At 43.8% G+C, this 25,768-nt stretch overlaps 1 protein-coding gene across 3 annotated transcripts in view; it reads right to left on the bottom strand.

The window, feature by feature from the left end:
* Positions 1-25,768, bottom strand: part of ABCA1 (ATP binding cassette subfamily A member 1) — a 97,446-nt gene that overhangs the window by 67,566 nt on the left and 4,112 nt on the right. For all 3 annotated transcript variants that reach the window (XM_072859896.1, XM_072859895.1, XM_072859897.1), the window contains 4 exons: positions 13,099-13,242; positions 7,345-7,438; positions 3,282-3,423; positions 2,243-2,364 (listed from right to left, as the gene is read on the bottom strand). In XM_072859896.1, the coding sequence (XP_072715997.1) occupies positions 2,243-2,364; positions 3,282-3,423; positions 7,345-7,438; positions 13,099-13,164 (424 nt within the window). In that variant the 5' untranslated portion in view covers positions 13,165-13,242. The remainder of the gene's footprint in view (positions 1-2,242; positions 2,365-3,281; positions 3,424-7,344; positions 7,439-13,098; positions 13,243-25,768) is intronic.

Below are 25,768 nucleotides of genomic sequence, written 5' to 3'. Positions count from 1 at the left end.
ACCCCCAAGTTGGAGGCTTTGTAAATGAGCATATCATAAGAAGGACAAACAGACTTTGTTCCCTATAAGCCTTACAAACAATGGGCAGTCTGTCATTCTAATGACAGAGAGTCTTGATTTTATTACACATTTGAAATATTTTATTGTAGAAATACAATCTTTGATGACTGGTCTGAGGCTTAGTTTTGCCGTCAGTCTGCTAGTCTTTATAGTATAGAGAAACATGAGCCTTCTGACTTTCAACTTGTACAATACTCCCTATGCGAAATGCTTCTTGGAATCACTCCTCCTCCTCAAACCTTCCCAGCAATGACAGCTTCAGCTTATGGCTTTGATAGTTTTCTTGTAAATGTACATGTCTGATGTTCACTGCATGTTTTAATATAAAACACCAGTATCTACTCTCTTTGGAAGAGTTACCTTGCAGATACTACTGTGGGTACAAAGTGTAAAATCCACTAACAACAACATTCGTCATTCTGACAGAGAGACCTTGTTCCCACAAGACCACCAAGTCAAACCAAGGGTTTGAAGAGGTCCATGAAAAACAGTATTAAATTGCTCCTTGGGAAATAGTCCGCTTAGCTCATTTTGGCTGTGTTCATTATGTGTCCATCGCTGCACAAAGGGTTCATTCTGCATCCTCTCCCCCTTAAAACTGCTGCAGATTTAGGAAAAGCATGACGATGCCACTTACCAGTTCTCAGAGTAAAAAGATGGGAGCCTGGCAGTATGGATATTGAGCCCAGTAAGCAAGGGTGTCCCTTATGTATAAGTAAAAGTATCAACTAATGCTGAGAGTCAGTAGACAACAGTATCACCTGGAGATCTGATCACATCAGGATTCTGCACAGCCCTGACGGGGAGAGAGGAAGGTTATATATCCAAGACAAATCCCTTGCACAGTTTGTGTCTGTACATACAGCCACTACACATCTGCCAACCTGTCACTAACAATACAGATGATTTCAAAGTGACCTGCAATATACTGAGCAACACAGAAAAGGATGTAAAAACACCATCTCTGCTTTAAAAGTGTGCTCAGGGCACATCAGACATGAAACTATTCACTTCACACAAGGTCAGATATTTTTCTTCCTGGAGCCTGCCTCAGCCATGCTCAAATGAAGAGAGCTAGGAAGAACCACAGCTGTAAAACCAGGGACAGCTTTGATAAAACACTAAAATACCACCTACATTCAAAGAGCTCCACATGCCTGGATAGAGGCTGGAGGTGAAGACACTCGATGGCTGTGTTCCCTGCTCTATTTCCCTGCTGTATTTCTTCCTAAACCATTACTTTCCATCACTTCCAATAGACACATGCAGCACTAACACAATAGCCAAGAGAAATCATCTTTCAGAGAAGAGTACCCCAAAGAACTCTGAGAAGTTGCCATGTCAGAGAGACCTGGCAATAACGAGAGACCTGCCACATTTCCCGACTGGGCAGAGCTGTTTCATGTCCCAGCTCTCCTCCAAGTTTCCCGTGTGATCTCACACTAGTCACTTACTCATCTGCATGGGACAGGAAGGCACACCAGACCTTCTCGTGCAAGCTAAAAATGGAAGGATTCTCATCTTTCACTGCAAATGGGGCTGTGCGAGCCCCAAAGACAAAACATTTTCTTCTGGACCCTACCATTCAAAATCCTGCCAGACAACAGCAGAGAATGAAGTATCCTACACCGAACAGTCATACAGAAATGAAAAAAAAACACCAAGAAGGGAAATGGAGGCTTCATTGTCAGATAATAATCAGCTTTGAGTTTGTAAACTGGAGGCCAACATCAGCTTTTCCTCATCTGCATTCTTCCAGCACACTTTCCTCTGGAGCTCGGGATAGACCACTTAATTGTAGCTATATTGCATTCACTGCTTCACTGACACAATAGCAACATAACTAGTGTTTCCCAAAAAGACACACTACTTGGACTCTGAGAAAGTCAGCATTTGAACTGACTTCAGTGGGCTAAGGATTGTAGTGTCACATTCAAAACAGCTGCTATTCTTGGCATTACAGACCATCCCTTTTGTCTTCCACTGAAAAAGGTAAAGAGCACACAAAGCTCTGACACAGGAGAGGCTTAAGGTGCTTCTGCAGGATTGGAAAGGGTTTGATGAGCTGTAAATTATAACCACACACAATCCCATTATGGTACATTTCAGAAATTTACACACATATGCAGAATTAACAAGACCAGAAATGCCATATGTAGATGACTTTCTACTATGCCATTACCTGAGCCAGAGGAGTTTCCCAACTTGCTCAGTTTTCCCAGGACCTTCTGGACATCCTTTATGCTCGTGTCCTGTTGGCTGTACAAGAGTAACCTCTTGGCATCTGAGAACAGGCGGGAAACACTGGTGATGGGAAAACACAAAAACAACCAGCAGTCATCAGCTCTGTGAGCCAGGATCCACAAATACAGTTTTACATCCCAATTCCAAAGTTCAGTCCCTTTCAGTTATGCCACTGGCCTCTCTCCAGTACAATAAGCCCTTTCTTCAGTGACCACCCTGGGACAATCCAAGGAGCCTAATAAAGATGGCTACTAATGCAAGGTCAAACAAAGTTACATTGGGAACCTCCACGCATTTGAAAGCGTTTATTTAAGACTGGGATGGAGAGGGCCTCCTGCTGCCTGTAAACTGCTTCTTAGAAGCACAATAATTTAAGTATGTCTTTGCTCCTTTCAAACGCTTTCCAGGTTGCAGACACATTTTGCTTTGTGTTAAGCCTCACTGGCCTGACAGTACGAATGCAGCAAGCAGGGCAGAGCATAAGGAAGCTGGCCATAAGTTGAACTTTCTGCAACACATTAACCAGTAATAAATGACAAATGTCAGGGAGTATCCCCCAGACCTACTCTTCACCTGCCTCTCACTCTACACTATCCATCTCAGAGGTTCATCAACCAGGGAAAGACATTCTCTGAAAAAAGAGCTTACACCTTGCCTTTTTATGTGCCAAATTCTGAGCAACCGATAAGAGAATGGACTCGGTCCTTGCCCACGCAGAGCTTTTCATTGACCAAGAGTTTCAGCTGCTTGAACTCAGGGATACTGCACACCTACCAGCTCCCTGCTAGCCCCTCTGAACTTGGCAGCTGGAGAGCTTGGTACTTCTAGCTACTAGCTAGAAGTACAACTAGCTACTGGCAGCAGAAGCAGCAAGCCCTCGATAGTGTAGGGTTACACTACTAGCTGGTGACTTCCAAATACCCCTTTTCCACATGTTTCCCCAAGAACAGAGATTAAGAAAAAGCAGGCAGGCTCACATGGAAGCATTGAAGTTTCCAACAATACCAGGGGATTCCCCAGGAGTTGGGTAGCGGAAACAAGGGTTGTTGGCATTGCAGATGATCCCCTGTATCCACGGCAAGGTTCCTGCTGAAGGCATAGCTTTGTTTGGGAAGTGACCTAGAACACAAACACAAGAGTTCAGACACAGAAACACAAGATACAAGCCACTACTACACAGCACTGCATTTGAAGGGCAATGCTAATCCTGTGGTGGTTACTGCCCCAAATTGCTTATGAGAGAGCAGAACAGCCAACTAAGAAGGGTTGTTAATGGCTCATGTTAAGTCCCCCACACAGCTCTGGCCTCCTCCACTTAAAAACTACACCTTGTTAAGCCTGTAGGAGAAGCTCTTTGCTACTCTCATCTTTGCAGCATTGTTTTTGGCCATGCTGACAGGGATATAGTACTTCTTGCTGAGGAATGCCCAACAGCAGGAAACTCCAAAGCCTGGCAGTAGTGAGCACACACATGCTTTCTAACCAGCTGTGCTTCTCTGGATTTGCATGCTTAACTACCACAAGGATTTGGCTTGAGGCCACACAGACAGCCCCAGTCTGGGCCTGTGTTCTGAAGACCCATAATACTTCTGTGCAGTCCTTTTGGTTTTCAAAATCCGCTCACCTCAATTACACACACTGCAAACACCAAGCAAAGGGTCAGCAGTTGTGGGGTGGGTGCCTACATTAGTTTCCCTGAGATAAGTATGCCATTGCTGCCTCATATTGGCTTGATTTCCAGACAGTCTTAAAAATTTAGAGTTCCTAAAACATTTGGGCACCTGCCTGCCATATTTCAAATCTTTTTGCTGAAGTCTAACTTGCTACTGAAGACCTACTTAAGCCGTAGCTCAGAGTTTACATCCTGTTTACCTTCTGCATTCTGGTGAAGAGTTAAAGCAGTAACAAACTACTCATGGCAGATCTCCACCAGTACGCCAGCCAGGCGCTTGTGAACCCCTTACCCTCAACAACGGGGGAAGAAAGGCTTCCCTTGTATAATGCTGCACCTTAGACAAGCCGTCAGGCAGCTTTCTGCAAACGAACTGGCTTCCTCACCCCCACACGAGGGAGGGGAGCATGGGGGGAAGGTTATGCCCCTTCCTCAGTATCTGTCACAGCTACTCAAAGCAGCTGCTCAAGGCTTTGACCACGAGATGCACATTCTCCCCTCTGGTGCCCACCTCGTCCTCGCAGCATGCCTGCAATCACACAGGGGACTGGGTCCCTACCTCCACAGCCACAATGGAGGTGGCAAAGCCCCAGGAGGAAGAGGGGTCAAAGCTGCTGAATTACAGCAAGACTGGTTAATGTAGGTGGCTGAAGGAAGATGGGGGGCTTATGAGACCCCATTCCTCCCTGGAGAAAGCCAAGGACTCTGTCCAGGAGAAAGGTGAAGAAACCAACGGTTCATTGTTTCCAGTACCCAAGGGACTGTTTGTTCCCAGTTCTGTTTAAAATAGAAAAGCTATTTACCTGAGCTCTCTGGCTTTTGTTTCATTTTGCTTTTTTGTTCTTCTTGGCCGAGGGGCTTGGAGGGTGGAGGAAGAGGAAAAATGCTAAGACTTTCAGATTCTTTTTGTAAAATTCCTCAGAGAATCACCTTCTCTCTCCTCCATGCCTTTTATTTTACATGGCTAAGAACTCTAAAAAACTATTAAAAGCAATATGAAAAGAGGAAGGGCACACAAGAATTCATGGTAACTGTTTACATGCAGTGATGCATGTAACAGCAGTTTCTCAAAGAGTAAAGCAGGAATCTACGAATTTTAAGTCAGATGAGTTACACAGAAAACAGTGTAACAGCACACCATCTTCAATGACATTGCTGCAAACATCTACAGCTTTTCAGTAGAGATCAAAGTCACTTTTTGTCAGATTTTTTTTCCCAAATTAAGTGTATTTTGAATACCTTAAAGGGTCACAGGAACAGGAAAAAAAGTCAAGCTCTGCAAGACACAAGTCAGCAATGTTGCTCAAGAGAAATCTAAGATGTCTTCTCTGGCTGGTCTGGTGAAAGCCATGTAACTTATCACTTAAGAGCTAGCAAAATCTTCCCCTGTGTTTTTAGAGAAAAGTTCCTCACACTAGGCCAAGTTGCTAGAAATAAAAAATCCTGACTGGAAAGTCTGACCACAGAAACAGCCCAATCCTTGGTTCTTCTCCTCAAACAGGAAAAGAGAACTGAAAATCTTATCTGTTTGTTGAAAAAGACTATACCACTAAAATACTGAGGCTATCTGGAGGCTACAAAGCACTTGCATGCAGCTGTTACTGCTATCATCAGGCATTATCTGCAAGTGATTTGATAACAGCATGCAACACCGCCACTGCAGACAACAATCCTGTTTCCCTTAAGGCATCCACAGGGTTGCTACAGAGTTCACCAGGAACTCAAGGTTTCTTTCTTTCTGTATCTGCTCACAGTTCAGAAAAAAGTGTTCCACTATACAATACATCCATATCTGTCAGCATATGAGTGAATGTTCAATGAAACCAATCCAGACTTAAATGAAATAATTTAGTTACCTGTTCTCAGAAGCTTTTAGAAAAACGGAGAGGAGTTAACCATAAGAAGTGAACTAAAAAGTTACCAGATACCCTATACTCTGCAATTCCTGATGACAACATAGGTAGCAGGCAGACAAAACAACATCAGTCAACATAAATGGGAAGGAAAAAGGGCTGCAGGTGAAAGACTCAAAACTCTGCTTGTGACAGCAGGGTGCCAGAAGCAAAGGATTTACAAAGAGGCTAATAACTAAAAAGCCCAATCTAAGTAGTTCTATGAAAAGGCAGCTCTTGCTAGCTTTCAGTTTATATACAGCACTGCCACAGCTGAGATGAATTACCATTGAAGCTGCTAATTATTTACACCAGCTGAATAGACTGCTTATTGCTTCTCTTCAGCTTCATCCCTGTATTACAGGTATCTCTCCTAATGCCACTGTAACATTCAGTCAGAAAAGGCAATTCAAATGGCATGCAGCAAAATATGAGATTTCATTTAGGGAAGCTTCAATTACCCTCCAAGCACTGTAGAAAATGAGTTAGGCATTACATGGGACCAGCAGTGTCCAAAGTGTAATGGGAAACTGCAAACATTAACACTTCAGCTTTGAAAGGATCCTTGCTATCTTGAAAGCCTAGCAAGCAGCATGAAATGCCCCAGCCACTGCAAAGAATCACAGGGTAAGTGCTGTAAGAGCTAGTTCTTTACCCATTTTAAGAATGAAACACTTCAGAGTGCCCTCCAGAATCATGTTGTGCTGACCCTTAAACCTTACTTTGCAGCAATCAGGCAAAGGAAAGATAAACAAAGAGCTCTTCCACAGTCAGCTAATTGCAGTATGAGGCTGTCACCACAGTAGATGAAGCATGTTGCTAATAAGTCATGCTTCGTAAATCAAATGGCAACCAACGCAGAAGCCTAAAGATTGTCATTTGCAGAGCAAGAATAAGCTTCCTTTGAAAGAAAAGTAGAAATGTGCCCATTTAGGATGTAAAGAATAAAGTAGAATAGTGTGTCCCCACAAATGTATGACTGCTGAATCTACTGAATACAGAGCACACAGTCTAATGGTTAGAAGGAATGGAATTGCTCTTGTGCTCTTTCATGTGATACATGAATCCACATTACTGCCTGAAAATGAGACTGCTTTCTTACAGATCTGAACGCTGCTTTCTTTTTATGCTAAGTCACATACAGATCAACGATGAGAAATAAGACTTGGGTTCTGTGTGGGTTTTGCAGACTTGGCAAGTTCTACAGCAAATTCTCAGCTAATACATTATAAATGCAAAAAATGAGAAACAGCAAGAAAAACAGCAGCAATGTACAGTCCTGGAGCAACATTAACATGTCAGAACACACTGCAGTCCCCAAGGTGGAAGGAAAGGCGCCGTTAAAACTTCCCTGAAGATTTCTGACTGAAGTATGCAACCACTGCCCCTGCTCTTTGCATCTTGCCAGCTGAATTATTACCTTCTAACCATGGAACAACAACCATTCTGGGTGCAGCTGCTGTGCTTGGTACTTACATTCATGCTGCTCGTAGGGCGGATATGAAAGTCTTACAGAGATCAGGATGAAGAAGATAAACAGAGGCCAGGCAACTTCAATCAGCAGCTGGAACTGGAAACAATAAAGACAAAGTATTAAGACATCATATTCAAAATACAGGACAGAACAGAGGCTGCAGGACAATCTACTTGTAAGCCAGGACAGTTTTGCAAGCACTGCCTCACTTTGCTTTGCCTATACATTCCAGGACCAAGAAGTTTGTTCCTCCAGCTTCAGAGGATAATCTGCAAAGAATTACAAGCTTTTCTCATTTCTATGTGCCAGTTATAGGACTAAACTTCATGTGCTTAAGGATTATTTTCGGCTTCTTTTTATAGTTCTTTTTGTCCCCTGACTGAAAGAAACCTCCCAATCAATCTTCCCAGCAATGAGCTGAATTTTTGGCCTCATATTTTAGAGGAAGTGGCAAGTACTTGCATCCATTCTCACAGTAAACCATTGAGCTTCTACCCTAACACATTAGGCATGGAACTTGTATGGTGCATAGCTATGCCAAATCTTTCCATTTCAGTGCTGCAGAAGTATATTGGTATCAGGAAAGCAGAGCTACTAAGGTTAAGCTCATACCTAGTTATTGTTTTGTTCTACTGTATGTTTGTTCCCAAAGGTAGGCACCCACTGGTCCAGGGTACCTACAGCTAAGCAGTGAGTGTCAGGTAAAGATATAAAGAACTCAGTTATTTAGAGGGCCTAGACAAAAATATAAGAAAGGCCTGCTATTAAATGCAGAGCATTTTTTTTAGACAGGGAACTGAAGCACAGAAAAATTCACTGAGAAGTGCCATGTCCTACAGAAGTATGTGGACAAAGCAACACTTCAGCCGAGAGCTTCCGAGACACAAGCTGAGGTTTCCCAGGCTTGAGCTTCACCAGCCACACCCCTCCTTTCCTACTCCAGAAAGGCTGCCTAAACATGCGTTTCAGGTAAGCCATGAGACAAGGAAAAACGGAATGCTTTTTATGCTGCTACTTCATGTTTTCCCTCCTTTGGGAGAGGGAAACCAGAGTGTTTTCTCAGTCAAGTAAAGAGAAATCTTTTCCCCTTCTTTCCCAGAAAACCCCATGTTTTCTAATAAGATGTCTACATCATTCTTATTACAAGCCAGATAGGATAAGACCTGCACCCCAGTGGGAGAGAAAATCCCCACACACAAATATGTTTTCCCATGTTACACCATTAACAGCTAAAATTAGGGCCTTGATACTCAGCATGAGGCACTCCATGCAAACTTTGAGGTGAGACTTCTAGGTGACTACTGTACCTCAAAATAATCTTGCAATGTAAAAACAGTGCATTGAAACAAATGCCACTTGATCCAGCAGAGGAAACAATCTAGGATGGCTCTTCAGAGACCCATAATGGCTGACATTCAGTCCAATGGCAACCCTATCCATAAGGGAGAAAAATAGAGCATCAGTGTCTCCCAGGCACTCCTAGTAACAGTGCCAGGCTCTGCAGGATGAGTTTGGGACATTGTTTCCCACCTGTTATTTTCATGCACATACTGTATGACTAGTGGATAAGAAACTCCACTGAGACCACGCTAACAAAGATGCCAGGAAGATGCCTCAGTATCTTTGGTCTCTGTTTTTACGATAAAAAACGTAGTGGCAGCACACACACAGCCATTAACAGTGACAGCCTGCTTCCTTCTGTGTTAAACAGTGGCCTGGCTCCCAGAGGTGAGAGATGCTCAGTGCTAGGACACTGACAACTTGTCTACTCCTTCCCTGTTCAGGATCCCCTCACAGCTGCTGCCAGGATGATGCAGCAGGACTTCTCCTCCTCTTGACAAAGGTGACTGTGAAACCAGGACAAGCCATTCTCTCCGCCGGCATCAATGGCTGTGCTCTGGCACACATCACAGCCCTCTGCCACTCTGGCTGCAGGCAAGGAGCATGCACCTCAAGTGGCTGCCACTACACTATTTGTGGAAAAGCAGTGTCAGCTGGGCTTGTGGAGGCTTCTCTGGGTGCCCAAGGTGGGCAGATATCCTCTCACAGCCCTGTGAGTGCTACAGAACTGGCAAGAAAATGCTACGCTTGAAATCAAGCCCTGACTTTCTCGGAGAAGTATCAGCCCCAGGACAGCAGCGCCCAAATGGCCCTGTTGCTGGAGGGGGAGCCTGGCCACCTGCACACATAGCTCCTCTTTTGTATGGCTGATTATGGTTAATTACACAGTCATTAAGATAACCACATGTGGGCTGCATGCACTGCACTGTATGCCTCTGAACACACAACGTATCTAACTTCGCAGATTGGCAGGCTCCGGGACGACAAAGAAAGGAGGGATGCAGCTTGGACTAACCAAGTTGCACCTTTACAGCTGAAGACTGCTGTATCATGGCAGCCACTGAAATGCTACTCAGTGAGAGCTGGCAACTGCTGCACCAGAGGCTTGCATGGGGTCAAGCTCAATGTGTCAGTAGCATTTCAATAGAGAGTTTGGAGTCCATGGCCAGCCTCTTGTGCTGTTCAACAAAAACTGAATTCTCTTCCTTTTGCTCCTAAAGGTCAGTAGGTTCCTTCCCCTACTCCTTCCTGACCTTCCTGTGACAGCACTTTTCATCCACTGTGGCCTTTGCAGAGAAGGGCACAGATACTAAGGGGGACACATCTCAGGTTCATACTAAGTAGATACTGAAAAATCAAGTCTCCTCACCCACTTTTGTGCTGCTACTGCTAGACCAGCTTGGTAAAGACTGAAAGGAATCCTCAAACCTCCAACCCCTCTGCCACCCTCGCTCCATCTGGAGTTGAAGGAGGAACATCCCATTTGCACACAGCAGGTGAATTCAGAAGCAGCACTTGGGTAAGAACAAACTGCTGCTAATTTTACTTAGGCTAGTCCCCAAAGCATGCCTAATTTATACCAGCTGGCTGATGAGGCAGGGTAACATTACATATTGATATCTACACTGTGTCAACAGGAAATCTGTTGAGCAAGAACCAACCAAACTATCACCCCATCTCACTGTCAACCACCCTCCCCACCTTTATGGTCCAGTTTCAATGCAGGGAGCTACCAATAGCTGACCAATCTCTCCATGCGAGTTTGAGGTGTCTCCTCATTTGCAAGACAGCAGGGACAGAGAAATGTTTTTACATGGTGACCTCTGAACATGATTTTTCTTTACTCCTCTCCCTCTGTAAACTCCTTCACCCCAGTCCAGTGCTGTTGGAAGTTATCCAGTAAAAAGTACCACTTGAACTGCACATGTCAGGCTGAGCTTTGAACCCAGCTTTCGCAATGCAGCCCAAACTCACAGCAGCCAAGGAGACAGTTTGGTGGGAAGCAAAGGCTAGCCCACACTTCTTGTGGGAAGGAGGAGTAAGGATCAAACTATTTCTGGGCTACATCTTCAGTAAGTACAAATGGGAGAGAGCCATCACCAGCACACCCAGGTCAAGGACACTGGTCTCGTAACAGTAAAGCAAATAGATGACTGTGCAGCCATAACAGAGTGGTGAGATGAAATGTTCTGCTCCTTTTCTGACATTTTCTGCTAAGTGGCCCTCCCCTCCTGACATCTTCAGGTAAAGCCCAAATGGGAACCATTAATGAGAAAAACCCTGCAGATACAGGAACCCCACAAAAACAAGCGATGTCTCAGGCCTTCGTTGTGAATTGACTAATAATATCAGTGTGGAAGAGAGGCTATGAGCAGTTGCACGCCCCTTGGGCTACTTGATGGGAAACTGATACAGAAGCTGCCAGAAAGTACCAAGAAACAGCTGAGGAGACCCAAGATCATGACAAAACCACAAGCAGAAGGTCTTTTTCACTGACACGCACTTAGCCTACTGCATTTTTGTGGCATCCCCAAAGGATCTGAATGCACCTCTGCTGCCCAGTAAGCTAGCCTACAGCTACCTTGACAGGACATGTACGCTAGAATCAGACCTCTAAGTAACCTTCAAACCTGATGCATTATTTTCAGAAGACTAACAAAAAAGCCATCATCCTCTGTAAAACTCAACTCCTCTGAAATCTTCTCCTGGTTTAATCAGTTTAAGCATTGCTCCAGAGGATCCAATGTCCTAGTGTTCCCCTAGTTGCTAAAGGCAGTTTGGGAGAGGTCAAGAGTGAGGTGTCTAGTGGCAAGGTAGGAAGAGACTGTTTTCAGCTCTAAGAGCCTAGGTTACATGGGCAATAGCTGAGACAGTCTATCCTTTAAGGGGTTGTAGCCAGTTTAGAGACTACCTTCCCTAGCTCCACTGCAACACTCTTCTAAATTACGAGGCTGTTCACAAGGTCAGGATGCTGGCCTATACATCCAGAGAGCAGACAGCCTCACTCCTTACAGCTGACACAGCCCACAGCCTCTCAGCTGGGCAGTCCTGTCCTGGGGATCAAGGCTCCTGGGGTAAGGACAAAAACATGCAAATCACATAGAAATTCCTGCCATCACTGGCAGCTCTGTAACTACAGAGCTATACAGGAAAAGTCAAAGATGCCACAAGCCCCCTTTGTCTGGTTTCATTTTAGAATGGACTAATTCCAGCTCTGAATTCACAGGACACAAGTCCTATGAAAACAAGCCTCAGACACCTGAGCAAAGACTTCAGAGGCTGTCTCCACCGCCAGTGGTGAATATGATAGCCTCCCCTCCCTTGTGACTCCGAGTTTCTAAAACAACCCAGCCCCAACCAGCTGGCAAGCACCCTGACATTTGCAGGGTTCAGAAAGCTTATCAGAGAGACCACTTTCCACTCACCACCTCAGTAACTCATGTTCCCTTCACATTCCCTACTCATACCTCCTCAAGGTCAGATCTAACAGGACAGATCCTCTGCACAGGCGTGCTGTATAGGACATGCCCTTGTCCAACACAGTTATCCCCTAAATCCCTGGAGGGGAAATAGCACTTTTTGTCTGGCTTTTAGCTGTCTCCAGGAGTTACAACATCCTATGAGGTCTCATTAATGTAAAGGCAGAAGAATTTTAAGAACACCATACTGGATTCGTGCTCCTGTGCCTCTGTCACCACAAGGAGAAACTCTTGTTGCATATTGTCTATCTGAACAGGTACACTCCCACACTGCCAACAGATGGTTAGGCTAACACTTAAACTAATCGTAACGCACCTTGGTAGAAAACATCAGTTGCCTGGATTTGTCTCCATGTCTCCATGCCAATATAAGAACATGTCTCATACCAGTCAAACTATACCTCCTGTCGTGAAGTTACATAACAGGCTTGGGTTTCTCTCCCTGATCAAAAAGATTGAAGATGCCTGCTATTCTCCACCACTTCTGCCATTAGGAGATGGCAGAGTTTTGTTGCTGCTGTTGCAGCTTGCAGCATTCAAAAGCTTTTAGACTCAAGCGCACATCCCCGCTGTCTGGCAATGCCCCACCTGCAGAGCAGAGCAGGTCATAGCACAGGTTTTCATTTTACATCATCTTTGCTGCACACAGCAGTCGTGCACCCTCTCTGCCTGGTCTGACATGAGTGTTTCAGCACTCTGACACTCTCACGCTGGGATTCAGGACAGAAGTCTTGAGCACCTTCCAGCCCTCTGGTTTCTGTCCACCCACCACTCTCTTCAGTTTGAATCGGGTCTTTCCAAAGGCAGACCAGTTGCTCTGCCAGGGACCACCAGAAGTAGAACATGTAAGATACAGGATGTTTCCCTGTTTTGCTTGAAGAGTTAGCTACAAGGCTACAACTTAGACCTCAAAAAAACCCTTTGGCTAATACTTACAGTCTGTCGTCTTCTGTAGGTGAAGTTCTTCCATAGCAGCAATCCCAGCTGCGTCCAGAAAGCCATCTTCCTTCAGCAAAGCCTAGGAGCTCCCTCTGTGCAGCAGCAGCAGTATACAGCAGAGATGTTGTGGCTGGGCATTAACTAGGAGGAAAAAAAAGAAAAAAAAAGAAGAGTTGAAAGGGAAAAAGCTGTGTCAGAACAGAAAAGGCAACAAGACAGGGAAAGGCAGAGGCTGCACTCTGTGACTCTACATAACCCTGCAGCCCGCCATGGCACTCCCCACTGCTGCCTTCTTACCCCATGCACTCCAGCCAAGTCTCATGGGTCTCAGTAAGCTCAGATTTAGACTCACTGTCTCTTACCTCAGAGCTCTGAGGCACAAAAGAATGCAATACCCACAGGACAACAATTTTCTTCCTTCCTGCCCAAAAATTCCAAGAGCAAGAACAGCCCAGAACAAGGATAAAATCATAGGCTTTGAAAGCTGATTTAGAGACCCCTTTGAATAAGACTGAACCATACAATTAAACCTTTTTTTTTAAAGCTTCTTTCCATATTTACTTTTATAATGGTGAAAAGCCTGCTGCCAAACTAGGAAAGCCTTTGTTTTAAAGTCCAGTCAGCATCACCACTTGTAGGAGAAAATGCTATGCACTTAACAGGCAAGGGAGAAACGTCCATTTCCTTGAAGGTAAGTGACTAAGAATGACCCTGCAGCCATTCATATACAGATAAAGTGAATGGAAAACTGCTGTTGAGTCAGTGTTCAGGTCTTGCAACCACCTGGCCTCCAACACTGTTATGAATTGGGTGCATTCAGTACGCACCTTGCAAGAGTATGAGAAAGTATAAAGGGTTAAAACACACATTAATCTCTTTGGAGGCTATTAATAATAGTCCAGTATAGGCTTGCGTACGTACAGACTTCCAGAGAGACTCAATCAAATTGAAAGGTAAGCTTATAGTACATTAGCTAAATTTCATAAAGCCTTTCTCCCAGAATTAATTTGGCATAGCTTAATTTACTTTTGAGTTTAAGGCCACTTCAGATTAAGAGTAGTTTCATTCTGAGTAAGTGTCCACACAGGAATTTAGTTAATCCACATCAAATTAATTCTGATTTATGTACTTGAACACACTCTGTTGACAGGCTCAGTGTTAACAGGACAGCTAGCAGCAGATCCAAACGCACAGTGAGAGAACCATTCCCTCCAACATCTGTTAAACTGGGAACACACATGCTTTTGATTCTAGTGTCCCACATACCAGTACCCTAGCCCTATGATTCAGAGTTGCATGCCTGGTTGCAAACTGCATTGAAAAGGTTCCCAAAAAACCCATAAATGTGCTAGAAACATACGACATCCTCAGGAAATGCTCTGACGAGTCCTACACTGGAGTAAGACTAGATGATAAATGGCAATTCTGGATGTGAGCTTTGAGTTAATGAACACTTGTGGCCTTTAAGTCTCATCCAAAAGTAAATTCCATTATTACAATGACTTGCAGATTAAAAACTTGTCTCTAATAATATAGGTCTGTGTTGCAAAAAAAGTTTCCCTAACATGACTAACAAAAACAATTAAACCCATTATGCTGAGTTCCACAGACAATTACACTGTAGTCTCACAACAGGACAACAGTGCTTCTTAATGCCAGTACAGGGAAGCAAAGAACAGTAACAGATGCCTACAAAACCCTACAAATTGAACCTTGTGTCAGCACACAGGCAGCTGAGTGTACAGTCAGCATGGGCTCATGAACTTCTGCCAGGTAATGCTGTAATTCACCAACATGACCTCTACAGATGCTCCTTCACAGAGGGATGCCCAGCTAATCTGACAGGAGAGCCTTCCTCCCCTGCCCAGTGCTTCCTGCTGGCTGGAGCACCCTGACACCAACACATTCCAGCTGCATGCACATCTGGCTGGTAGACAGTGAATTCCCAGACACGCTCAGAGTGAGGCACTTGACAGGCTAATAGCACATCCACAGCAGGGAAAAAACCTGCCCTTTGTGGACAATCCCAGAGGACAAACCCTGGCTGCTGAGGACCATGCTCATGGACCCAAAGCACACCTTTGCTTACAGGCTGGGATACAGGGGGCTTTGCAGCACCACCTCTGCATGTCAGTACTACACATTTAGCTGCAATTAACATGTAACCCAGAGACAAAACTAAGTAGGGAATGTTATCCCACTTCCTTTGTACCCCCTTCCCTGACCCGTTTCTGCTCAGGATTCAGGGGATTCGGCAACAACACTTTATTCACTCTACTGAGCAACTTGGATTGCTACTCACGTAGTGCACAGGTGTGCCGTGGCCACTAACTTGGTGCAAAAATCTTTCACAGAACACTAGAAGAACTGCTCTTTTCAAGCATTTTTCCACAAGGATACTGGTCTGTGGGTCAGACCTCCATTTGCTTTGCTGTGCTCTCCAGCATGCCACAAAACATAAGCCTTTCCGCCTGAGGCCAATCCTGCAGCCACTGGACAAGTTCAGCATACAGAAGTAGAGGACAGGAAGGGACTGCACAGTCTTCTATAATCACTGGTAGTTATGCAACAGATTTTATCCTCAGAAGGGTGTTCAGAGTTCCCCCCTCTACAGTAGTGTCAACTCTCTGCAATTACTTTCCAATGTTTTCTAGCAATTACAGCTAAATACCAAAATCCATAAGCGTAAAGTGCCACAGGAAGAATGTAGGAAGGATGCCATGGAGAGCCCAAGAGACCTTCGGCTTTCTCATCAATGGAAATACACCCAACTCCTGTGCCTTAATATCCTGCACAGAGACAGAATAAAATTTGAAGCAGTCTGTGGGATGTTTGAGCTCATCACAGGGTAGCTGGTTTAATCCACACCCATGAAAATCCAGACATTGATCCCTTGCAATTGCAGTCAGTCTGCAGGATCCAGAACATAGAAATATTGCTTTACAGAGGTCTGTAGGGTTCTCATTGCACTAGCAAACCGTAGTGAGATAAGAGCACATATTTGAACATTTAACACATCTCAGCTGATGAGCAGAAGCCTATGCAGCCGAGAAGACTCAGCTGTGGCCATCTGCCTGGACTCCAACTCTCTGGAGTTCAGCTAAACTTTACCAGGAACAAAGCACATGTCCTGGCCTTCAAATACAGCCAGTTTGCCTGGATACAAGTTTCAAATGAAGCAAAAATACTGATTTGTAAGGACTGTGCCTGAAGACTGTAAAAGCTGGCCCAGATGTAGGCACTACTAGCTGTCCCTACATTAAACTAAGGGACAGTGCCTAACTCTGGAATACCACCACGAGCACAAAACCTGAACCCAAAGTGTGCCCAGTTCTTCCTCCAGCCATGCTGGAGTGACAGCTTCAAAGGCATCCTCTGCCCCAGTATCTGTTACAGACTGGGTAATACAGGTTTGCTGATGCCTAGAGCTGTCTGATTTTCATCCACAGAGACTGACATATTTGGTTCACTGCTGATAAAAGTTAACTAGGTCCACTTGAATTAGTAATGCATCAGAAAATGCTCTGCAAACTAAGAATCTCAGAGGAAGATGGGTTAGCAACCTTTCAGATGTTCTTCCAGCTGACAACAGGCAAGAATTGTAAGCCAGAGATGCAGAAAACAGATAGACCCAACACTCCCAGCTCAGTTGGAGCTGAAGTCCATCTGTATCTCCACTTCAGACTAGTCTGATAAGTTCAACATAGCTGGGAAATCCAACTTGCCATTTAGCACTGCAGTGCCAAAACACACAAATACCAGTTAGTTTCCAAAGCAGGCTTTTGTGTCTCAGTTAAGTAAAATTTTGAGCCAACAGCAGGTATCAGTGGTCACTCCTGACACTTACCCAGAACTGTCTAAAGCAGCAATACTGTTTCTGTCTAGAATAAGAAAAGCTGCGTGAATTCATCACCACAGCTTAAGTTTTCTGTGATGTAAAGTACTAGAGTTCTGCTGAAGAGAATGGGGATTTATACCTGCCAATACTGGACCCGTTCTTTTGAAGTGCCATCTCTTGCTTTTATAAAGCACTTACTCTGTGAAAGTAGGAAGAATTCCCTCAAACGCAACAAACAGTGCAACTTAGTTGTGGAAAAGTCTTTGTGTAAGACATCCAGTTTTCACACCCAATCTTTTCATTGTGTGAACACTGCAAGTTTTCCAGTAGAGACAGATACCAATACACAGCTATTTTAAGCCTAGGGGCATCAGGCTTACTTCTCTTCATCATCCAGAAATCTATTTTTGTCTAGCTCTGCTTCAGCATTTCTTCACCTCTTCACCAACATATACAAGACAATTGCAAAACTTGGACTACATGGAGCGCACCAGGAGAGACTCAAATTGCCTACAGCTTCAGGGTACACCTTGCAGCTCTCTAGTAACTCAGATGCAAACTCAGACTGCCACCTTACCAGAAATAAACAGGTATCATCAGAAGGGGCTGTCTGATAATTGAAACAAGTAATGCATGTTTGGAATAACATCCTGAATCCAGGCATATGCTCTATGCAACACATTAGATACAGTAACAAACATTCAGTTAACCAGCCAGCCAAGAAAAAGTAAGGATTAAGAAGCCGTTTTGTATTTAGCCAGCAAATAAATGGTGAGGATCCAGTATACAGAGGTCCCTGCATGCTCCACCAACATGCCACTCAGACTTGTGCACACTTAACATACTATTTGTCAGGTGTCTCAAGTTTTCCCAATCCCTGAAAACACACACAGGAGGGATCAAGTAAAAGACTTCTGAATACTTCCCCAGATCTTCTGATAGTTTCCTCCAGTCTTTTCCTAGGGAAAAGCTTACCCTTACAATTACAAAAGAGCTTGTTTAGCCTGCAGAATCAGTGGACATCAGAGGATGAGCAGGAGATGCAGAGCAATCTGCACGTACCTTCTGATCCATCTTGGGGTTCCTGCTTTGCTCTTCGCAAAGTTCTACCACTGGGTCAGGACCTTCTCTACTCGCCCAGACCAGCAGCCACAACGCTCACCAGCACAATTAAAGCACAGAGTCCACACGCTTGTCCCATGGTCTGCCTCTGCAGCACACTCCCTGCACATAACATTTACCCCTGCTGCAGAAACCCTGCACGTCCTCCAGACCTACAGGACTGCAATTCCAACTCAGTGTGCAATTCAGAAAATTAAGAGAAGTTAGGCTACAGGGCAACCTCTGAAAATGCTGACAGTGAAACACATACTTTGACCAACCCTTTCTAGATCACTGCTACCCACTACTTGGAAGTAGTATGGCTGTTGAAAAGTCCATTAGCTGGTATACCAAGAGTCTCCAAATCCAATCAATCTTAAATACAAAGCAATGTATTTTTACAGCTGTAGATTTAAAGAATAAAAAAGCTCAAGTGGCAGAGAATCAATTCCCCACCCCCATGCCTGGTGTCTGTACTAAGTAAACATAAAACAGCCTTCAAAGCAGCTTTCTGCAAACAATGCAGCTGTTTGCTTTCTTTGGGGGCAAAAAAACCTTTCCCCTAGAGAAGAAATCACTATTTAGTCAGGGAACAAAGTGAACTTACCAAACCTTATGAGACTGGAACATTTCAGGATTCTGGCAAGAGGCTATAGACCCTTTATGTCTCCAGCAATAACTTAAAGCCAGTCCTGGTCAGCAGAGCTAAAAGCTTTTACTAGTTGATGAAGGTTCCATGGCCTCCATGAAATCAGTTAGCAGCCTCTGTCCCGTTCTCTCGGTCAGATTTTCCACACCACAAAAGCTACCACCACTGGCGATTCTCCACAGACCAAGCAGCCATGGAGAGTACTGATCTAATATCTAGAGGTGACGCCCTTATAAGGGGGAAAAAAGGCATTATTTGCTGGACACCGCACAGGTTTGAACTACTAGAGCCAGTGCTGTTCCTCTCCCATGAGCAGACACAGTATAGCACTTTACGCTTTCTGCCTCAGACAAGAAGTTGTACATCTGCTTAACTCCAGTAACTTTTGCCTATGTATGTATCAAGTCAAATGACACCCACTTTGGAAGAAAAGAGGCAATTAAAGCACAAACACCAGATTTCAGCAGAAATAGTCCTCTTTGGGAATGCTGAAAAGTGTCTTAACATTTCATTTCCTTTAGGCAGTGTCAGGCTGTATGTTTGTGGAGCAAGCAGTATCATGAGCCATGTCAACTCTGCAAAGCCCAGATCCAAGGCCAAAGTCCCCCCATGCTCCATATGCCATCAGCTAAGAGCAGGTCCCCAAGAGGGCTGTGAACATCAAGGCAGGACAGAAGTGCTTGCCTCATGAACTGACATTTTGACTCAAACAAGACAAACCATCAGAGAACTAGTGGCCTGGATGACCATTTGGGTAACAGAAGTGCAGATTAAGCCAAGAGTCCAGAATTAAATCCACATCTCCCAAATCAAGGTCTAGGGTCTTGGCAACTTCTCTGCAGAGCACCAGGATTCCACTTCTTCCAGCATAGCAGCTACAACCAAGAGACTTACGCTCGGTTGTAGCTACAACTACATCCACTCTGTACAACCTATGACTGTGCAAGGCCATAAGAAGCTCTGAAGGCACAAGTGTCTGGAGGACACCTTCACTGTAACTTCCACAATTCCCAGAAAACAAAAAGCACTTTGCATCTATGCAACTTCAAATGAGACTAGAGGAGGAGGAAAAACAGCATGAATCCCAATTCTGTTGAGATTAGGCTAAATAAAGAACAGCTGTGGACAAATGCAAGCAATTTTTTATCCTGCTGCTAGAGATCTAATTGGAGATAGACACAGCAGAAACAGCCAGTGTATAAAGAATCAGAAGTCATGTCCATTCTGTAATCAAAAGAACTCCTACAAAACTTGCAAAATACATAGGAGCAAATCTGACATTCCCACCTCTAAAACTTTGAAGAAGTCAAAAAACTTATGACATACTGGAGCTCTAGGAAAGAGGGGAAACTACCACCCAAACAATGATAATTTTACAGGAATAACAGTATTGCTCTTTTAAAGTAGTCTTTTCACCTGAAGAGCCTGACCTAAGTTACAAAAAGGTGCCATGAAAAGTGTTAGCAGCACAGAGTTCAAGCAACTCACCTGAGGCCACACACAAAGCAAAAGCAGAGATGAGAATATAACCACCAGATTCCACACGTCCGTCTCCCGGTTTAAGCACTGCTAGGCTCTGTAGCAATCACAAGCAATGCACGATCAGCAGTGGAGGTGTGAGCTTTGAACCTACAGCCTGCTGCCTGGGACACAGGGTCATTATCAGTAGAGCCACACAGAACTAAAAGCAACTCTTTCAAAACCTTCTCACAGAGGACATTTCTCTCCCACTTGCCAAATTAATATCAGACACCAAGTTTCCTACTGCATCTAAAAAGTCATTCAGTGAGAAGTGCTTTCCTCCTCAAAATCACCCAGGTCACATCACAGGGTTTATACCCACTCCTTGTTGCTAACAATGGAATTGGAGCGCTTCTGGGTCACCAGGCAAGAATTTCATTAGGACCACAAGCAATAATATTTGGATGGCAATTCTTGGCAAGATCCTCTACTAGTTTACATCACTTTACACACACTACTTGGCCTTAGGTTAGGTTCTGGCCTTGTTCTCTAGTGCTTACTGAAAGCAACCAGTTCATTGCTTTCAACATGGCCACCCATCTGCCCCCTAAATAACCATGACTTGTAAAACAGACACATTTTAAGATCCACCTTCATGATAATCCACAAGCAGTTTAACTCATTTTCCCTCCTTGAGAAGCATCTCAAATTTTGTAAAACTAATATTAAAGGATACTGCCAAAACATCAGGAAGCTGATGAAACAGTATCATGGAATCCCTCTAGCGACCTACCACCTCTGGTCCAGACAAAACCGAGACACATAGCATCTGACTCATCCACAGGATCCTTAAGACAGCATGAGGACAGATAGCAAAACACTGAATAAATGACTTCCCTTTGTTATCTAAGGGGGCCCAACCTTAGAGAAGATTGGAGACAACCAGTGGAAAAGGACTCGTCCTTTTAGCACAGGCTGACAATAAAATACCTATTCACAATGTGCTTTAACTGCTGCTATTAAAACAACTAGTGACATAACCCGAGCCCAATACTAGGTTCTGCTTGCTGCACTAGGTACTACACAGAGAAGGGAGCCTGGATCTTGCTCCGGCAAGAATTGGAACTAACATAATGTCGTGTTAGGGGCAGAAATCTGGCTTCTCAACTATTTAGGCAAAATGGCAAGGGGTTGCTAAAGGTATTTAGCCATGGCACTAGGACTGAGCAAATGGATTTTTCAAAAGTCAGTATATTATGTGCTGAGCCTTTCCGAATGTTCCACTATGAACAGCTGAGCAGATGACCATTTTGAAGGACCTGGCCCAGAATTAACATAATGAGCACTGAAATCCTTGGCCCTGAACTCTTCAGAGTATGTGTCTCCCCTCTTCTGTCAAAGCCAAACTCCTAAGATGTATTTCTGGGCCACAGGTGGGCTCATCGCTACCAATCAGAAATAAACCATAGGGGACAGTTTCCCAAAGAGTCAAGCACTAGCTTACAGAGTACACCATAATACAAATTGGACTACATTTTCCAAAGTCCTCAGTGCCTCCTTAGACATTTACACAAAGCCACATTTTCAGAAATGGTGGGTGTTCTTGTGACACAACATGCCAAGCTGTTTTGAAAACCTGTCCCAGGTCACAGGGGAGCAACGTCTGCCTACCAGAATGACCACAACAACTGGTTCTCATTACTTCTAGCATGCTCAAAAGGCTCATTGGTGACAAGCACAGCTCCAATACAATGCAAGGTATCAAGCCTGCATGCAGCACAGCTGGTCTAACCCGAAGAAAAGCACATGCAAGAGACTGTGGCATGCACTTAGGCAAGAGGAATTGCTTAAATGTCAAGTATAACACTCAAGATGAAATGCAGTCATCTATTTTACAAAAAAACAGCTTCCACTGGAAGGTTGTGAAATATGTGAAGCATTTCAACTTTCAACATTACACTGAACATCCCCTACTTTCCCCATACAAAAAAAAGCCAAAATCTATTCCATTCTCTGGCAAAAGCAAACACAAAAGCCAATTTGCTTTATCACGGCCAATGTCCAAAAATCCATAGTCCATATTAGCAGATTATTTGTTTTTTGGCTCTCAGAGAATGAGCTCTTCTCTAGTGGCATCTAGAAATAATAGAACATCCTGCTAAAATAATAATTGCGACATTTGAGCTCAATTCATGCCATTAAGCTTTGATCTCTGAGCAACTATAGTATCGTCAATACACAGTCTGCAAAAAGCTGTGTTACACAGCCTCAGTCACTTTTTCCAGCTGATGACGCATCCTGTTTAAGGACATTATCTTTGCAACTAGGGTGAAGCACTTCACATTGCAAAAGGTACTTTTCTGCTTGGCAGCAACCTTGAAGGGGAGAAGACAGGTCTCCCCCAGGAAAGTCACCAGCTTCATCCACTTTTACGAAAAGAAATCCACAAGCTCAGAGGGTGTTAAGACAGAAACATTTTTGACCACCACCCCTTCCACAACACATCCTGGTCATTAAATCACTTTAGACAAAGCAGCCATATATCTGCTTTAACAAAGTGTAATGCTGGTAGGTGGTCCACAATCCTCCTGCAGAGTGGCTGGAGCATCACTGGCGTACTTGTGTCTTCTGTTGAGCAAAATTACCAAATCTTGCAGTGTTGCCATTGTGTTCATATGGATTTTTTTGGAAAGGAATGTCTTCTCCTACATCTTATTTTTGTAACTTGCTCTTCATCTTGGGAGAAGACAAGGACACAAACTGTGCCCAGTACAAGATTAAACTGCAGTTTGAGACGTATGCCTGCCCTGTAACATCAAAAGAAACTTTACTGTTATTTTCCTCTTCATCTTTGCCATTTGGGACCACCATGCCATAAACAAACGCATGTGTTCAGTAACAGAGCACAACAAACATGGCTTATACTGCAGAAAACATCCCAGTGGTGCCTTTGAGTTTCACTGGCATAAAGAAGCAGCTGTCTGTTAAGCTTGATATCTACAGAACTGGACTGATATCTGTGGCATAGGTATAAGTAACAGCAGATGAAACAAAAATATCCCTGAACTATGCAGAAAAACATCGGCCAAGAAAAAGCCTCTAGCACAATGAAAGGAAATGACATGGTTGAAAAAAAGCAATAAACTGGCAAAGGCAGTATTTAGCAGCCATTGTCAGCTTGAGCAGAGTTTGATTCTTTAAAGCCTACAACAAACAGGGCCCCAACAAGACCTTGGCTCCCACATGGCTACCATCTAACTATACGGATTTGGAAGCTAGTAATTCACTAAAGTGACAAACAGATGTCCAAGTACTTTTGAAAGTAGTGTGTCAGCTATGAAGAGGAATGAATTTCTGATCAATCTTGGCAACTGATACAGAGTTCAATAACCACTTATCTCTGAAGTTATTCATAGAAGAATACGAAAATAATTGGCACACATGATAAGAAGGAAGCCCGCGTGCCTGTTGTGGCAGGTGTGGCACAGAGCAGCTAGCTGGGAGCACTGCCAGAAAGCGCGTGCCAATCCTCCCCGTTTTGCCTGATCCACAGAGGAAACAGTTGTTCCACACACTTTATATGCTTTCGCTCCAGCTGTACAACCCCTACCCCTGCTGCTGAAGCTTCAATCCTTCGGGTCAGCATGACAGTTAACAGACATGCAAAGCACGCTAACATATGCCTATTTTAACATCATGCACAGACAGACGTAAGAAAGAAGGATTACAGAATTTGTTCATGTCCTAAGCTACATCTCATGATGCAGAAGTATTCAGGACAGAGCACCTTTAGTTTGCTCCAAGAGTTTCATGGGACCAAGCACAGAGGTGACGAGCTGCTGTCTACTCAATTTCAACCAAATGATTCAGAACAGAAAACACTTCAGGTGAGTGCAGAAGTGGCATGAAATGCCAAAAGGAAAAGCAATAACCTTGCCAGAGAGAAATGTAAATGAAAGTTTTGCAAGTTTTTAATGGCTATAGGATCCAAAGCATACATTTTTGTTGAGCTTAGGATATCCTTAATGGTGCTGAGAAAGTTCCACTGGAGTCAAAGCATACTCCCACAGACAATCCAGTTGGCTGCAGTTATTTCTGGTTTTATATATAAACACAATTGGGAAGACAGATGTAGTGGTGTGGAATATTAAAAGCATGTCACAAGAACTGGGAATGAAGCTCTGGAAGACAGGGCAATCAGGAGAACAAAAAAAATAACCTGGGAAAAATAAAATCTGAAGAAATCTGAAAACAGATGGTGTACAGGTGATGGCACCAGTTTGCTAGAAGGAAGCAAATCCAGATCTCTCCAAAGACAGTAGAAAAACTCCTGTTGCTTACTTTAGGATGAATATTTAAATATAGGTTTGAGAGAGGTGGGAAACAAAGCAGTAAGAATTGCTACTCTGATTTAATAGGGTAAAGAAAAATTAAAATATCTAAAATGTTTTAAAACAAAGAAATTGCATAAAAAGCACAATGTCCATTGGTAGAAAAAAACACAAATGCAGGATCAATTTAGTTTAATAAACAGGAACATTTCACTTAAGGGAGGAGGAGATTTTGAACTTTGACTCCTGTACTTTTATCAGAATGAAATGTTCATGCATCTGCGCTCAGAAAAGGTTGATGATGCTTTATTGTTTGGATGAAGAGAGTTTTGGGGGTTTTTTAATGCATTCAAATTTGGTCCTAATTTCGCTTTTATCAGCAGCCATAGCCCAACTCTTGTTATAGGAGCATAATTACAATATGGGGAAGAGGAAAAAAGCCATCAACAGATGCCCAGAATATCAATATATTCCCCATGAATACAGCTCTCAGACAAAAGAACATGTATGATAATTTGCTTGTTTCTTCTGAAGGCACAAAAATTCACCTGGAAAAGCAGACACTATGTCTGAAAACCTGGGACTTAAACCCAGGTTGCTGACACTAGCAACAGCCTACAGTCTTTAAAAAGATATGTTACCTGCTGTAGGTGAGAAAAAACACACTTTCACTTCTGTCATGAAGAGTATAAACTTTTATCGTGTCATTGTTATAACGATGGTGAAAGCAGATAAGAAGAAACAGGGACAAGTCATCACAAGAAGATGGGCACAGGTGCAGGGAACCAGGCTCTCCTGGTCCCTAGTCCTGCTCTTGTCACCTACACCACCACTGCATCTCTGAGACTTTCCACATGGCTTAATTTTGGCTTTTACTAAGATAAAGACCAAGAACACTAATGAATATTAGTTGCACGGTTTGCTTGCCTGCTCCTGTTAACAACCATTCACTTGGAAACGGGCTAGTAAAACTGCAGATTGTTTCAGGGACCCAAGCAAGCAGGGTGGTAACAAAGTTTTGGCCACCTCTATCTTCCACACAGCCCTGCTGGCTATTTGCTAAAAAGGAAACCAGACCTCCAGGACAATCTCTGAACTGTGTGGTCAGAGGCTCTGACTTTGTTTGTTCTTTCCCAGAGAATGACCTTGCCATCTAGTCCAAACCAGAACAGTCTTGGAATGGCTCTTTTGCTCTCCTTTTTCTGTCTAATACCAATTGTTCCCTAACAAAGTTAGCATAGCACAAACCAATCTCATTGCATTAAATAGAGCTCTGCTAAGCAACAC

The sequence above is a fragment of the Ciconia boyciana genome, chromosome 4, assembly GCF_034638445.1.
Source record: "Ciconia boyciana chromosome 4, ASM3463844v1, whole genome shotgun sequence".
Taxonomy (NCBI): domain Eukaryota; kingdom Metazoa; phylum Chordata; class Aves; order Ciconiiformes; family Ciconiidae; genus Ciconia; species Ciconia boyciana.
The sequence above is the reverse complement of the archived record's forward strand: the minus strand, read 5'-3'. Positions and strand labels throughout refer to the sequence as shown.